The sequence below is a fragment of the Cydia strobilella genome, chromosome 5 (assembly GCF_947568885.1).
Source record: "Cydia strobilella chromosome 5, ilCydStro3.1, whole genome shotgun sequence".
In the NCBI taxonomy this organism is placed as follows: domain Eukaryota; kingdom Metazoa; phylum Arthropoda; class Insecta; order Lepidoptera; family Tortricidae; genus Cydia; species Cydia strobilella.
Window position 1 is genome coordinate 22,674,342 of NC_086045.1, and position 14,798 is coordinate 22,689,139.

The window sequence follows — 14,798 nt, forward strand, 5'->3', positions numbered from 1 at the left end:
TTACATCTTTGGTTTACATTCGCGTGCGAGCCACGAGCCGAGCCGCGAGACGTGAGTGTAAACGGTTGGCTCGGCTCGCGTGGAGGAGCGGTTTTTTCGGCACGATACGAGTCAAAGGGGCTCGGCGCTTGCTGTTTACATTCGCGTCCGGCAGTCATTCGGTTACGAACTTTATACCATGCCGTTTGTGTATAAAATTGTTTTTTTTTTATTTTATTGATTAGCTCGACGAGCTTACCAGCTGTGGCCGAGACATGAGGCGAGAGTGTAATCATTAGCTCGACGTGCTTACGAGCTCCAGGCGAGCCGCGAGCCGAGCCACGAGGCGCGAATGTAAACGGCTGTAAGACATAATATTATACATATTATATTTCAAGTGACGATATTATCTTAGTTTTAAGTACATATATTATGTTAATAACCCATAACTTGCATGTTTGGTTGAACTGTAAATGTAAATGCCAATGTCAATTAATTTAGTTAAGAAGTAATGTACCTAGTTAGGTACATTAGTAAACTATTAACCTACATATTTTATGTTTAATAATGTTTTGTGAAGTTAAATAAATTTTCTCTCTCTCTCTCTCTCTCTCTCTCTCTCTAAATTAAGTTGGGTAATAAATAAATAGTAATAAATATTATAATTCTACTCTTTTGCATCTGACTACTGCGACCATGATAGTTTCCGTGGCAAATCATGGTAAAATAAATGAAGTTATATTATTGCCTCGCAAGGATGATCTTGGACCGTCGGATGCGTTGTTGGCAGCCTTGTTGACGCATAATTTTATTGACGGCACGGCACTGGCAACAAGTCACAGACGAAGGTGACCTTGGTCGGAAGCCTCGTTTCGGACCGCATAGTAGGCGCATAATACGCGTTTTATGTTATCTGTGCTACAACTTCTACATGATAGCTACATGTCAACATGTCATGTCATCTCTATGTCATTGTCAATTGTCAAAGTTTTCGTACACATTACACTGTGCGAATCGAGTGCAAAAGTTTTGAACTAATTCACAGATCCGAATTTAATAATCACAATTAATCATTTTCGCTTAAAGAAACTTGTGTAAACCAAGGAAATGAATTGCAGACAATTTTTACTCTGTTTTTTAATATGCCTGGCTTTGCTTAAGGAAGTTAAATGTAAGTTCTTTTGTCATTATGTGTAGGATATGTTTTCAAGGTAAAGTGAGAGTAGAAGTTTTACCTGCGCCCAAGCGCTGGATTTAGCAATAGTTCATACGCGCGTATTGTATCATCAGCAGCCTAATTATTCGACTAAGAGGGTATGAAACCACTTTAAATGGTGACTTAGACAATAATTTCGTGTTTGAAAACCGGATTTCTTAATTACACTAACGTTTTATATAATGGTCAATTAAAGTGAAAACTCATGATTTTGTAAACAACGTAGCAGCTCCATAATATTATACTCATTATTTTTTGTCATCTTAGTGTATTTTTTGAGAGATTAATAAATATGCTGCTTTATGTACTGAAAATAAGGAAGAGATGTTAAAATTATTACATTTTTAAACATAAATGTTGTATATTTCAGGCTTACACAAAAGATGTGTTAAATGTCGGTCAAGAGGAGAGTTAGGCAGCTGCGGAGACCCAGTTGTAGTGAATACAACAGATCCATACTCGCAACTTGGCATACATGTCGTGGCCTGCCCCTCGGGCTGGTGCGGGAAAATGATAGAAGGCACTGAAGGAGCATTTCGGACAGATGGTACGTTTACATAATTACTCTCAATTACTTTTGCAAGGTGTAGAAAATAAAGCAAATAAAAGTTGTGCGAGTACCTACTTATAAAACAGCATTACCCTATTATTAATTACTAGCTTTTGCCCGCGACTTCGTCTGCGTGGACTTAGTAACAGCAGCTAAAGTAAGTATAGCGCCTGGAAAAATTGTCATAGCAATTATTCAATTTGAGCATATGCTCAAATTGAATAATTACCTATGCACGCAAATTAGCAGGCACTTCATTAATTATCTCAATTCCACCGCGCTTTTCTCTTTCTTAAGGGATGATTTTCGGGATAAAAACTATCCTATGTCCTTCTCAGGGACTCAACCTATCTCACACCTATCTCTATGCCAAATTTCATCTAAGTCTATTCAGCGGTTTAAGCGTGAAGAGGGAACACACAGACAGACAGACAGACTTTCGCATTTATAATATTAGTATGGATTGCTATGCATGAGATTATTGTGTCTATTTGAGTTATTTTTCTAAACAACGTGAATTACAATAGTTCCCGTTATTTAATGATAAAAGTCTGAGCTACTTGGAGAGTAACAGAGGGTGTTGCGAAGAAAATAGGTGCAATATGCAATAATAATAATAAGCCCGCAGGGCAGCTTGTGGCGAGCTGTTGGGGAGTGACAATCCCACGGACCCGAGTGCTCCAGAGAGTCGGTCAGGGTCTCCGTCTCCGGCGTGTCTTCGTCGGTCGGAGTGGACCCCAAGGGGACCCGCAGGAGTCTCAGCTCTGGCTTGCCTTCATTGGATGTCCAGAGGGGAGTCGTAAGAGCTATATGCTCCAGGGGTGGAAGTGTTAAAGGGCATAATGCCGCGAGTAACTTCGGAGAAAGCGCAGCACACCTCTCGACACCCCTGAGCCGCTCACGCCAGTGTTGCGCCTGGCCGTCTTTACGATGGCGCATCAGGTGCCCATCTAACGAGTGGCGAGTCACTTCTTTGCAATAGCCCAGTCTTTTTTCCACCCAAACTTAAACCATAGACCAGTACTCTGTCCATATTCTCTACAATAGCTTCCAATGCCTGCTGATACCGGTTCACGGGTATCTATTGATGTACCCATGAATGGGTTCCAGCAGGCGTTCTACATGACATCAAATCTCTCCAAACGGCCTCTACGTGTTGGATCTATATCCCCACGCACGCCTTATAAATGACCGGGATCGAAAGACCCGAGAGTTTTAAAACGGAGATACACATAATAATAATAATAACCCCATCGTTTGCATTTATCCCGGTCAACCTTACAATAAGAATAATTGTTACTAAACTAAAAATTCTTTAAATAATTTCACGGTTTAGACTCACTTGTTTTAGTCACTCGCGCGACATGTTTCGGAGAGCCTAAGTCTCCTTTCTCAAGCACTAATAGTGGGAGCAGCGTTAAATGTTAGTATGTCTCACAACAGTTTAAATTCAATTAAAAATTCTCTATTACAGTCAAATTTACCGATACATTTTACCATTCAGTCTTTGGTGCATTCCCTGGGTTAGTCTGCTGTAGGGTTACACAAAAACATATGAATATGGGTTCCGGGTTCATGTCGTATTCGTTCACTGTGCAGGTGGCGCGCCTTTGGAAGGGACTTCCTTTTAACATAAAAAATGCGCCAAATAAGTTCGCGTTCAAAAAATCCTTACGTGCTTTCTATGCTAGCGGAAAGAAAGTTTCTTAGTGTATTTTTATTAGTTTCATAATGAGTCTCGTCGTTATTTATATATATATTATATATAGTATATATGTATATTATATTTCTATATATGTGATTATATGTTATTTTTATTTTATTTTTGCAGTTGTATTTGTAGCACCGCCCACAATTTCTCTGCTTAGCCTTAAGGTTGACTGGTAGAGAATGCCTTATGGCATTAAGTCCGCCTTTTGTACTGTAAGGTTTTCTTTTGTGCAATAAAGATTAAATAAATAAATAAATATGATTGCTGGGGAATATCTGTAGATTCGTGTACTCCTGTTTGAGAAACACTAATGTAATCATGCACTGTGTGTAGAGATGCAACGAATAGTTGTTCGCACGGATACCGGATGTTCAGGTTGACCATCGGCCGAATATTCTGCAGGCGGAACTATGTTCGCGCGGACTCATTTCTAGGTTCGAAATGAGTGGCCGTGCTAGTGAGTGGAATATTAACATTTGTTTTAAAATAATAAACGAGTACGATTATTTATTTATTTATTTAATCTTTATTGCACAAAAGAAAATACAATCGTACAAAAGGCGGACTTAATGCTTTGAGGCATTCTCTACCAGTCAACCTTCGGGCAAAGCAGAGAATTTGTATGCGGTGCAACATAGTGATTACATATATACAAGTATAGTTAAATAATGCATAGGCATAGACATACATACATATATCTGTATATATAATATTCCGATTCTGACCGATTATGACCGTGACCGTTTCTTAAATCTAATTTGTTTACTCCGAAATCAAGCAAAGTTACTATCCGGTATCCGTCCGGATATTAGGTCACTATCCGGTATCCGTCCGGATAATAAAATAAGGGCCGGATAGGCCGGATACCGGATAGTAACCGAATATCCGATGCATCTCTAACTGTGTGTCCTGTCCAGTGTTTCTGTGCTCTGCCAATGTAATAGAGAAAAATAACACTTGTACAATCATTCATTTGATATAGTCTTTATCTTGTTCAAATTTGGGAACAAATCAAATTATTTTATTTTATTAAACATTTTGACTTGTGTTTTTTTTAAGTATTCACACTACTATATATAAATTATAAACTGTAATAGATGTCATAATAAAGAAAAAGTGACGAAGCCCTCCAGTGGTGAAGGCCGGATTCGAACCGGCGTCTTTAGCTATCGCGGCTAACGCCATGAACCCCTAGGCCACCCCGCCACGGCGGTACCCGTCCCAATTTCTGGACTTTATGCCATCTTAGTAAGACCAAAGATAGATATAATATAGATAGATATGATATAGATATAATAGATGTAATAGATGGATACAGTCTAAGGAAAAAACGTGCCTCGAAAAAAATAAAAAAATTGATTCTCGTTCAGAGGGCGCTACTAGCTTTGGCCTACTGTCGTATAGATGGCGTTGACGGTTTCGTTTGTTATTTAACAATTTTAACGCATATCAGTGAAAGAACATGGGTAAAAATCATAAAAATAATTAATGCAAATAAAAAAAAACATTTATCCATATTTAAATACATTTTATCGTATTTTTATAAATCTTCATTTTTAGTTTTAAATTGTGTCGACAGATGGCAGTGAATTTACTGGGGTTACAAAATTTACTATGAGAGTACCGCTCTAGTATAAATTACTCTATGGTAAGACTAGGCGTCTTTGACCAGCTCTAAGAGACTTATTCTTTAATATATGACATCTATTACAGTTTTTAGTCTTCTTCTCAAATGATTTTTACGTTTATTACCGTCTTAAACGTAAAAATCATTTGAGAAGATGAGGACTATAGTGTTGCTAACAAATACCGTGCAAATGATAACATCTGATATTCTTTTTTATATGAGTAATTCTCGGGGTATTCTGACCGCAAAAAATAGCTCACTAATGAGTTTGTGAGTTATCAAAGAAAACTTCTTTCTAGGATCAAAATTCTTTTCGACCACTGTCACGTTTGTGTTTGCGTCTTCTATCAAATAAATAAAAGTCGAGTGCTGTTGTATTTTTTCTAGTTTTAGATAATATTTTTCATGAGAAGAATTTTGACCCCGGGTAGGCCGGGTACCGTATTAATGATATGACTGCCCAGAGTAATTGGATATGAATGCTTTAGATAAATACCTGAACTAATGATAAGATCTGATATTCTTACATTCCTATATTAAATTTTTATATGAGTAACTCTCGGGGTATTCTGACCGCAATAAATAGCTCACTAATGAGTTTGTGAGTTATCAAAGAAAACTTCTTTCTAGAATCAAAAAATCGACCACTGTCACGTTTGTGTTTGCGTCTTCTATCAAATAAATAAAAGTCGAGTGCTGTTGGATTTTTTTCTAGCTTTAGATTATATTTTACATGAGAAGAATTTTGACCCCCGGGTAGGCCGGGTACCGTATTAATGATATGACTGCCCAGAGTAATTGGATATGAATGCTTTAGATAAATACCTGAACTAATGATAAGATCTGATATTCTTACATTCCTATATTATATTTTTATATGAGTAACTCTCGGGGTATTCTGACCGCAAAAAATAGCTCACTAATGAGTTTGTGAGTTATCAAAGAAAACTTCTTTCTAGGATCAAAATTCTTTTCGACCACTGTCACGTTTGTGTTTGCGTCTTCTATCAAATAAATAAAAGTCGAGTGCTGTTGGATTTCTTTCTAGCTGTAGATAATATTTTACATGAGAAGAATTTTGACCCCGGGTAGGCCGGGTACCGTATTAATGATATGACTGCCCAGAGTAATTGGATATGAATGCTTTAGATAAATACCTGAACTAATGATAAGATCTGATATTCTTACATTCCTATATTATATTTTTATATGAGTAACTCTCGGGGTATTCTGACCGCAATAAATAGCTCACTAATGAGTTTGTGAGTTATCAAAGAAAACTTCTTTCTAGAATCAAAAAATCGACCACTGTCACGTTTGTATTTGCGTCTTCTATCAAATAAATAAAAGTCGAGTGCTGTTGGGTTTCTTTCTAGCTGTAGATAATATTTTACATGAGAAGAATTTTGACCCCGGGTAGGCCGGGTACCGTATTAATGATATGACTGCCCAGAGTAATTGGATATGAATGCTTTAGATAAATACCTGAACTAATGATAAGATCTGATATTCTTACATTCCTATATTATATTTTTATATGAGTAACTCTCGGGGTATTCTGACCGCAAAAAATAGCTCACTAATGAGTTTGTGAGTTATCAAAGAAAACTTCTTTCTAGGATCAAAATTCTTTTCGACCACTGTCACGTTTGTGTTTGCGTCTTCTATCAAATAAATAAAAGTCGAGTGCTGTTGGATTTCTTTCTAGCTGTAGATAATATTTTACATGAGAAGAATTTTGACCCCGGGTAGGCCGGGTACCGTATTAATGATATGACTGCCCAGAGTAATTGGATATGAATGCTTTAGATAAATACCTGAACTAATGATAAGATCTGATATTCTTACATTCCTATATTATATTTTTATATGAGTAACTCTCGGGGTATTCTGACCGCAAAAAATAGCTCACTAATGAGTTTGTGAGTTATCAAAGAAAACTTCTTTCTAGGATCAAAATTCTTTTCGACCACTGTCACGTTTGTGTTTGCGTCTTCTATCAAATAAATAAAAGTCGAGTGCTGTTGGATTTTTTTCTAGCTTTAGATTATATTTTACATGAGAAGAATTTTGACCCCGGGTAGGCCGGGTACCATATTAATGATATGACTGCCCAGAGTAATTGGATATGAATGCTTTAGATAAATACCTGAACTAATGATAAGATCTGATATTCTTACATTCCTATATTATATTTTTATATGAGTAACTCTCGGGGTATTCTGACCGCAAAAAATAGCTCACTAATGAGTTTGTGAGTTATCAAAGAAAACTTCTTTCTAGGATCAAAATTCTTTTCGACCACTGTCACGTTTGTGTTTGCGTCTTCTATCAAATAAATAAAAGTCGAGTGCTGTTGGATTTTTTTCTAGCTTTAGATTATATTTTACATGAGAAGAATTTTGACCCCGGGTAGGCCGGGTACCGTATTAATGATATGACTGCCCAGAGTAATTGGATATGAATGCTTTAGATAAATACCTGAACTAATGATAAGATCTGATATTCTTACATTCCTATATTATATTTTTATATGAGTAACTCTCGGGGTATTCTGACCGCAATAAATAGCTCACTAATGAGTTTGTGAGTTATCAAAGAAAACTTCTTTCTAGAATCAAAAAATCGACCACTGTCACGTTTGTATTTGCGTCTTCTATCAAATAAATAAAAGTCGAGTGCTGTTGGGTTTCTTTCTAGCTGTAGATAATATTTTACATGAGAAGAATTTTGACCCCGGGTAGGCCGGGTACCGTATTAATGATATGACTGCCCAGAGTAATTGGATATGAATGCTTTAGATAAATACCTGAACTAATGATAAGATCTGATATTCTTACATTCCTATATTATATTTTTATATGAGTAACTCTCGGGGTATTCTGACCGCAATAAATAGCTCACTAATGAGTTTGTGAGTTATCAAAGAAAACTTCTTTCTAGAATCAAAAAATCGACCACTGTCACGTTTGTGTTTGCGTCTTCTATCAAATAAATAAAAGTCGAGTGCTGTTGGATTTTTTTCTAGCTTTAGATTATATTTTACATGAGAAGAATTTTGACCCCCGGGTAGGCCGGGTACCGTATTAATGATATGACTGCCCAGAGTAATTGGATATGAATGCTTTAGATAAATACCTGAACTAATGATAAGATCTGATATTCTTACATTCCTATATTATATTTTTATATGAGTAACTCTCGGGGTATTCTGACCGCAAAAAATAGCTCACTAATGAGTTTGTGAGTTATCAAAGAAAACTTCTTTCTAGGATCAAAATTCTTTTCGACCACTGTCACGTTTGTGTTTGCGTCTTCTATCAAATAAATAAAAGTCGAGTGCTGTTGGATTTTTTTCTAGCTTTAGATTATATTTTACATGAGAAGAATTTTGACCCCGGGTAGGCCGGGTACCATATTAATGATATGACTGCCCAGAGTAATTGGATATGAATGCTTTAGATAAATACCTGAACTAATGATAAGATCTGATATTCTTACATTCCTATATTATATTTTTATATGAGTAACTCTCGGGGTATTCTGACCGCAAAAAATAGCTCACTAATGAGTTTGTGAGTTATCAAAGAAAACTTCTTTCTAGGATCAAAATTCTTTTCGACCACTGTCACGTTTGTGTTTGCGTCTTCTATCAAATAAATAAAAGTCGAGTGCTGTTGGATTTTTTTCTAGCTTTAGATTATATTTTACATGAGAAGAATTTTGACCCCGGGTAGGCCGGGTACCGTATTAATGATATGACTGCCCAGAGTAATTGGATATGAATGCTTTAGATAAATACCTGAACTAATGATAAGATCTGATATTCTTACATTCCTATATTATATTTTTATATGAGTAACTCTCGGGGTATTCTGACCGCAATAAATAGCTCACTAATGAGTTTGTGAGTTATCAAAGAAAACTTCTTTCTAGAATCAAAAAATCGACCACTGTCACGTTTGTATTTGCGTCTTCTATCAAATAAATAAAAGTCGAGTGCTGTTGGGTTTCTTTCTAGCTGTAGATAATATTTTACATGAGAAGAATTTTGACCCCGGGTAGGCCGGGTACCGTATTAATGATATGACTGCCCAGAGTAATTGGATATGAATGCTTTAGATAAATACCTGAACTAATGATAAGATCTGATATTCTTACATTCCTATATTATATTTTTATATGAGTAACTCTCGGGGTATTCTGACCGCAATAAATAGCTCACTAATGAGTTTGTGAGTTATCAAAGAAAACTTCTTTCTAGAATCAAAAAATCGACCACTGTCACGTTTGTGTTTGCGTCTTCTATCAAATAAATAAAAGTCGAGTGCTGTTGGATTTTTTTCTAGCTTTAGATTATATTTTACATGAGAAGAATTTTGACCCCCGGGTAGGCCGGGTACCGTATTAATGATATGACTGCCCAGAGTAATTGGATATGAATGCTTTAGATAAATACCTGAACTAATGATAAGATCTGATATTCTTACATTCCTATATTATATTTTTATATGAGTAACTCTCGGGGTATTCTGACCGCAATAAATAGCTCACTAATGAGTTTGTGAGTTATCAAAGAAAACTTCTTTCTAGAATCAAAAAATCGACCACTGTCACGTTTGTGTTTGCGTCTTCTATCAAATAAATAAAAGTCGAGTGCTGTTGGATTTTTTTCTAGCTTTAGATTATATTTTACATGAGAAGAATTTTGACCCCCGGGTAGGCCGGGTACCGTATTAATGATATGACTGCCCAGAGTAATTGGATATGAATGCTTTAGATAAATACCTGAACTAATGATAAGATCTGATATTCTTACATTCCTATATTATATTTTTATATGAGTAACTCTCGGGGTATTCTGACCGCAATAAATAGCTCACTAATGAGTTTGTGAGTTATCAAAGAAAACTTCTTTCTAGAATCAAAAAATCGACCACTGTCACGTTTGTGTTTGCGTCTTCTATCAAATAAATAAAAGTCGAGTGCTGTTGGATTTTTTTCTAGCTTTAGATTATATTTTACATGAGAAGAATTTTGACCCCCGGGTAGGCCGGGTACCGTATTAATGATATGACTGCCCAGAGTAATTGGATATGAATGCTTTAGATAAATACCTGAACTAATGATAAGATCTGATATTCTTACATTCCTATATTATATTTTTATATGAGTAACTCTCGGGGTATTCTGACCGCAATAAATAGCTCACTAATGAGTTTGTGAGTTATCAAAGAAAACTTCTTTCTAGAATCAAAAAATCGACCACTGTCACGTTTGTATTTGCGTCTTCTATCAAATAAATAAAAGTCGAGTGCTGTTGGATTTATTTCTAGCTGTAGATAATATTTTTCATGAGAAGAATTTTGACTCCGGGTATCGTAATGATATGACTGCCCAGACTAATTTGATATATCGCATCGTCGCATATTGGCCGTACTGTGAGAACGGCAGGGGCAGCAGCCGAGTTGGCTGCAGTTCGCAAGCGGGAGAAATATGAGGTCCTGGCGAACTATTTATTTGTCCCTCTTGCAGTGGAAATTACGGGGTGCTGGTGTACGGAGGCCAAGGCCTTTTTCGGGGAAGTGGGGAGACGCATGCGGGAGAGGGGTTTGGATGCTCGCTCTGGGTCCTTCCTGATGCAAAGATTGTCCATGGCGGTTCAACGTGGCAACGCGGCGAGCGTCATGGGCACCTTTGCATCGGGGGGGTCGCGGGACGATTTTCGGGACGGCTGAAATGCGACTTATTATTATTAGTGTTAGTTTCTAGGATAGTATAGTTTAGAGTAAGAGTAATTTGTTATTGTGATTTGATATTGAATGCTTTAGATTACGGATCAGCGACAGAGAGGATGTGCCTCCAGCGGCCTCCAAGCGACTACGAGGAGCGCTGCGCGTACACCTTGTGGAACTACAAGAAGGTCTACATGTGCTTCTGCAACGGTGACCTGTGCAACTCTGCTTTTACAACAACCATATCCTATTGTAGTATTTTCATTGCTGTTTTAGTGACTATATTTAATATGTAGTATGTAGTGAAATTTGTGTCTGCCTCAGACAAGTTGAAATGGTCTTTATTGACAATCATCAAAGTACTACAGTTATATGTGGTATATTCTATAAAAAGGGACCTTATTGTCGATGGCGCTTACGCCATTATTAACGATGCTCCGATATAAATACGAGTACAATGCCGCGCGACGCTGTGCGGCGTAAGCGGCATCGACAATAAGGTCCCTTTTCTTAGAAAATGCCCCATATTTGTGTCTGTGGTCCTGTGGCTATGGGGGCTCATTTATTTGGTGCTTAACCCATCAATAGGGATGTTGACAGTTTTTTAAAACTGTTTTCATTTTATAGATAGACACGTAATTATTGCAAAAAATAATATTTTTATTTTATTTAATAACTTTTAATCAAAATTCGACTTTAATTAGTTTATTGTTGAAATTTCGCGCAAAAACGCTCCAAACTGTCACGTGATTTTGATGACGTAACGATGTGATAAACAAAATGCTGTCAGTGCCACCTCTGGCACTGACCTGGTGGTCCTCACCACCAGGTTTGACAACTTGTCTGTGCGTATTTCTCACACCGTGACGTCACGCGCTCCGATTTGCGTTTGCAGTCACGTGATGCTGGGCATTACATATTTTAAATACTTTTAAATTATTTTTAATTGAAACAACATTTTATATATTTGCGATTCATGTCAACATCCCTATTGTTTACATTCCTTGTTCTTGTATTTGGCGTTTTTGCTATTTATTACCATAATTACCATATATATAGGTACATCCGTCCAATGGGTTAATGTTATGACATAATTGAGACATTATTATAATTATTATTATTCACAACGACGGGACTTAATCGCGTAAAATAAGTTTTAAATTTTTACCTCCGACGTTTCGAGGACGGTGTTGTCCCCGTGGTCTCAGAGAAGACTGGCTAAAGTTGACATCAACATCTAGGCGCGCGAGTTTTTCGAACTACCCGCACTCTGTCTTGTTTATTAACTTGAACGTTTTGCGCACTAGGGATGTCACCGGGTCGACACACAACACTCACAATATTAGATTTTTCAACTTTCGATATTTGTTTTCGCTTACACTTACTAATGACTGGGTTCCATGTGGATGAGATCTTAAAACCTTCGTCTCGATTGAAATTTCTATGTTTTTTTATTTCAATGGCTTCACGGATTTTTCTACTATAAAACCCACGATCTGATCAAAAAACATAGAAATTTCAATCGAGACGAAGGTTTTAAGATCTCATTATTTTACGCGATTAAGTCCCGTCGTTGTGAATAATAATGAGTAAAAATCGTGAAAGTTTAAATCAGTGTTTGTTATCATAATTAGTTGTGATATTTACAAAGCGGTACTTCAACGCGTGTTTTCAAACCAAACTTCAAAGTGAGTCCATTTGTCTTTGAGTCTAATTAAGGCTGATCTAAACTAAGTACCTACCTAATTGTTTACGGTTTCTTTTTTTACAGAATATATACGAATATTTAAGTTTTTATTTTATATTTTATGAGAGTACTGAAAACTTCATTATTCATTATAATCAAGGTTATAATATTAGCTGAAAATCGTTGAGCATTAGACTTGGCCGGTTTTTTGTTAATACTTTATACGTCTGCTCGGATCCATCCATATATTTAAAATGTTGTTTTGTGATACTGCTTCAGTTTGTACACTACTGTTGCACGTGATGCTTGGGTACTCTTCTAAATAAAACCGGCCAAGTGCGAGTCGGACTCGCGCACAAAGGGTTCCGTACTATTACGGAAAAAACAGCAAAAAAAATCACGTTTGTTGTATGGAAGCCCTATTTAAATATTTATATTATTCTGTTTTTATTATTTGTTGTTATAGCGGCAACAGAAATACATCATCTGTGAAAATTTCAACTGTCCAGCTATCACGGTTCATAAGATACAGCCTGGTGACAGACAGACAGACGGATAGTAATAGGGTCCCGTTTTTAAAAACTTGGGTAGGTCAAATGAGGCATCCACCGCCCAAAATTAACTATTAGGCAGGTACTTAATATCTTCAACTCTTTCTACTAAGTAATAACATAGAGTAACTTATACTAGAGCGGTACTGTCATAGTAAATTTTGTAACCCCAGTAAATTCACTGCCATCTGTCGACACACTTTAAAACTAAAAATAAATATTTATAAAAATACGATAAAATGTATTTAAATATGGATAAATGATTTTTTTTATTTGCATTAATTATTTTTATGATTTTGACCCATGTTCTTTCACTGATATGCGTTAAAATTATAAATAACAAACGAAACCGTCAACGCCCTCTATACGAGTGTAGGCCAAAACTAGTGGCGCCCTCTGATCGAGAATCAAATTTTCGTGATTTTCGAGGCACGTTTTTTCCTTAGACTGTATCCATCTATTACGGAGTTATATCTATCTTTGGTAATAAGTATTTGAATGAAGTATATGTCTTTTTAAGCATATGTATGTTGTGGTTGTAAACTCGGAACTGAACCGATATGTACAACAGTATAAAGGTCCTGTAAAATAATACATTTTAAAAAAATTGGCCAAGCCACATATTTTAACTAAGGTGTAGAGTTTGTGAAGTTAGGGCCTGTAGAGTTAGAAGCTTGGCTCTACAAAAGATCTGATAACTTTTGATAGTGCGAGCCTTATGGTTTCGTCTTGGCTACATTTTACATGAGATGTTTTTGGTGGTATACATTTTTTGATATTTTAATTTTTAGTTTTAATGGTGTGTCGCGAGATGGCAGTAAATTTACTGTGACGTTTTAGCTATACCAATAGCAAAGATAGATATAACTCCGTAATAGATGGATACAGTCTAAGGAAAAAACGTGCCTCGAAAATTACGAAAATTTGTTTCTCGATCAGATGGCGCCACTAGTTTTGGCCTACTCTCGTATACGTCGGTTTCGTTTGTTATTTATAATTTTAACGCATATCAGTGAAAGAACATGGGTCAAAATCATATAACAATAATTAATGCAAATAAAAAAATAATTTATCCATATTTTAACGTATTTTTATAAATCTTCATTTAAAGTATGTCGATAGATGGCAGTGAATTTACAGTGGTTACAAAATTTACTATGACAGTACCGCTCTATCTTATTATATCCTCTTTGCCAATAGGTGATCGTGTCCTATTACCTACTCCAACATTAGGTAGATATTACCTAATGAATACGTGTTTTAGAATTTAAGTGGAAAATGTATACTAATTTTTTTTTAAAGTATTATTACGAACAAAATGTACTTCTATAATGACGATACGCAATACAGACATTACAGACCCTGCCCCCAGGTAGTAAAGTGACGTCAGCGACGTCATAATGACGTCATTTATACGTCATAATGACGTAACGGACGTCATAATGACGTATAAATGCTACCTGGGCCTGACCGGGAAGGAATTGGCAGCCAATACTTACGAAACTGAAAGGACTGAATCGAATAAAAAAACTGTTACATTTTACTGTATTATATTTAAAATATTATAAATATTTTTACACTTTTACAAATACATTATGTTTCTGTAAATACTTAGTTTTTTTGAATGAAATTTTAAAATGAAATTTTTGCCAAAAAACTTAATACATTTTGCTTCTTTGTGGTCGTATCCGACCAATATCGGATCGGATTAGGTATAATGTGGAAACGTTCTTAGGCGACTA

The 14,798-nt window shown here is 36.1% G+C and overlaps 2 protein-coding genes across 2 annotated transcripts in view; both read left to right on the top strand.

Moving 5' to 3' along the window:
• LOC134741613 (eye-specific diacylglycerol kinase) overlaps positions 1-14,798 on the top strand; it is a 329,906-nt gene that overhangs the window by 179,407 nt on the left and 135,701 nt on the right. The gene's annotated exons all lie outside the window — the stretch shown is intronic.
• On the top strand, positions 984-14,644 carry LOC134741610 (uncharacterized). Its single transcript, XM_063674454.1, has 3 exons — positions 984-1,150; positions 1,566-1,742; positions 10,915-14,644. Exons 1-3 carry the CDS (start codon positions 1,087-1,089, stop codon positions 11,112-11,114), a joined length of 441 nt encoding a protein of 146 aa, XP_063530524.1. The 5' UTR covers positions 984-1,086; the 3' UTR covers positions 11,115-14,644.

What these genes read in the sequence shown, in the direction of transcription:
- LOC134741610 (XM_063674454.1), top strand. Translation starts at nt 1,087, where the DNA reads ATGAATTGCAGACAATTTTTACTCTGTTTTTTAATATGCCTGGCTTTG. An exon ending in TTTGCTTAAGGAAGTTAAAT is followed by an intron (nt 1,151 to 1,565) that starts GTAAGTTCTTTT and finishes TGTATATTTCAG; the next exon opens with GCTTACACAAAAGATGTGTT. An exon ending in AGGAGCATTTCGGACAGATG is followed by an intron (nt 1,743 to 10,914) that starts GTACGTTTACAT and finishes TGAATGCTTTAG; the next exon opens with ATTACGGATCAGCGACAGAG.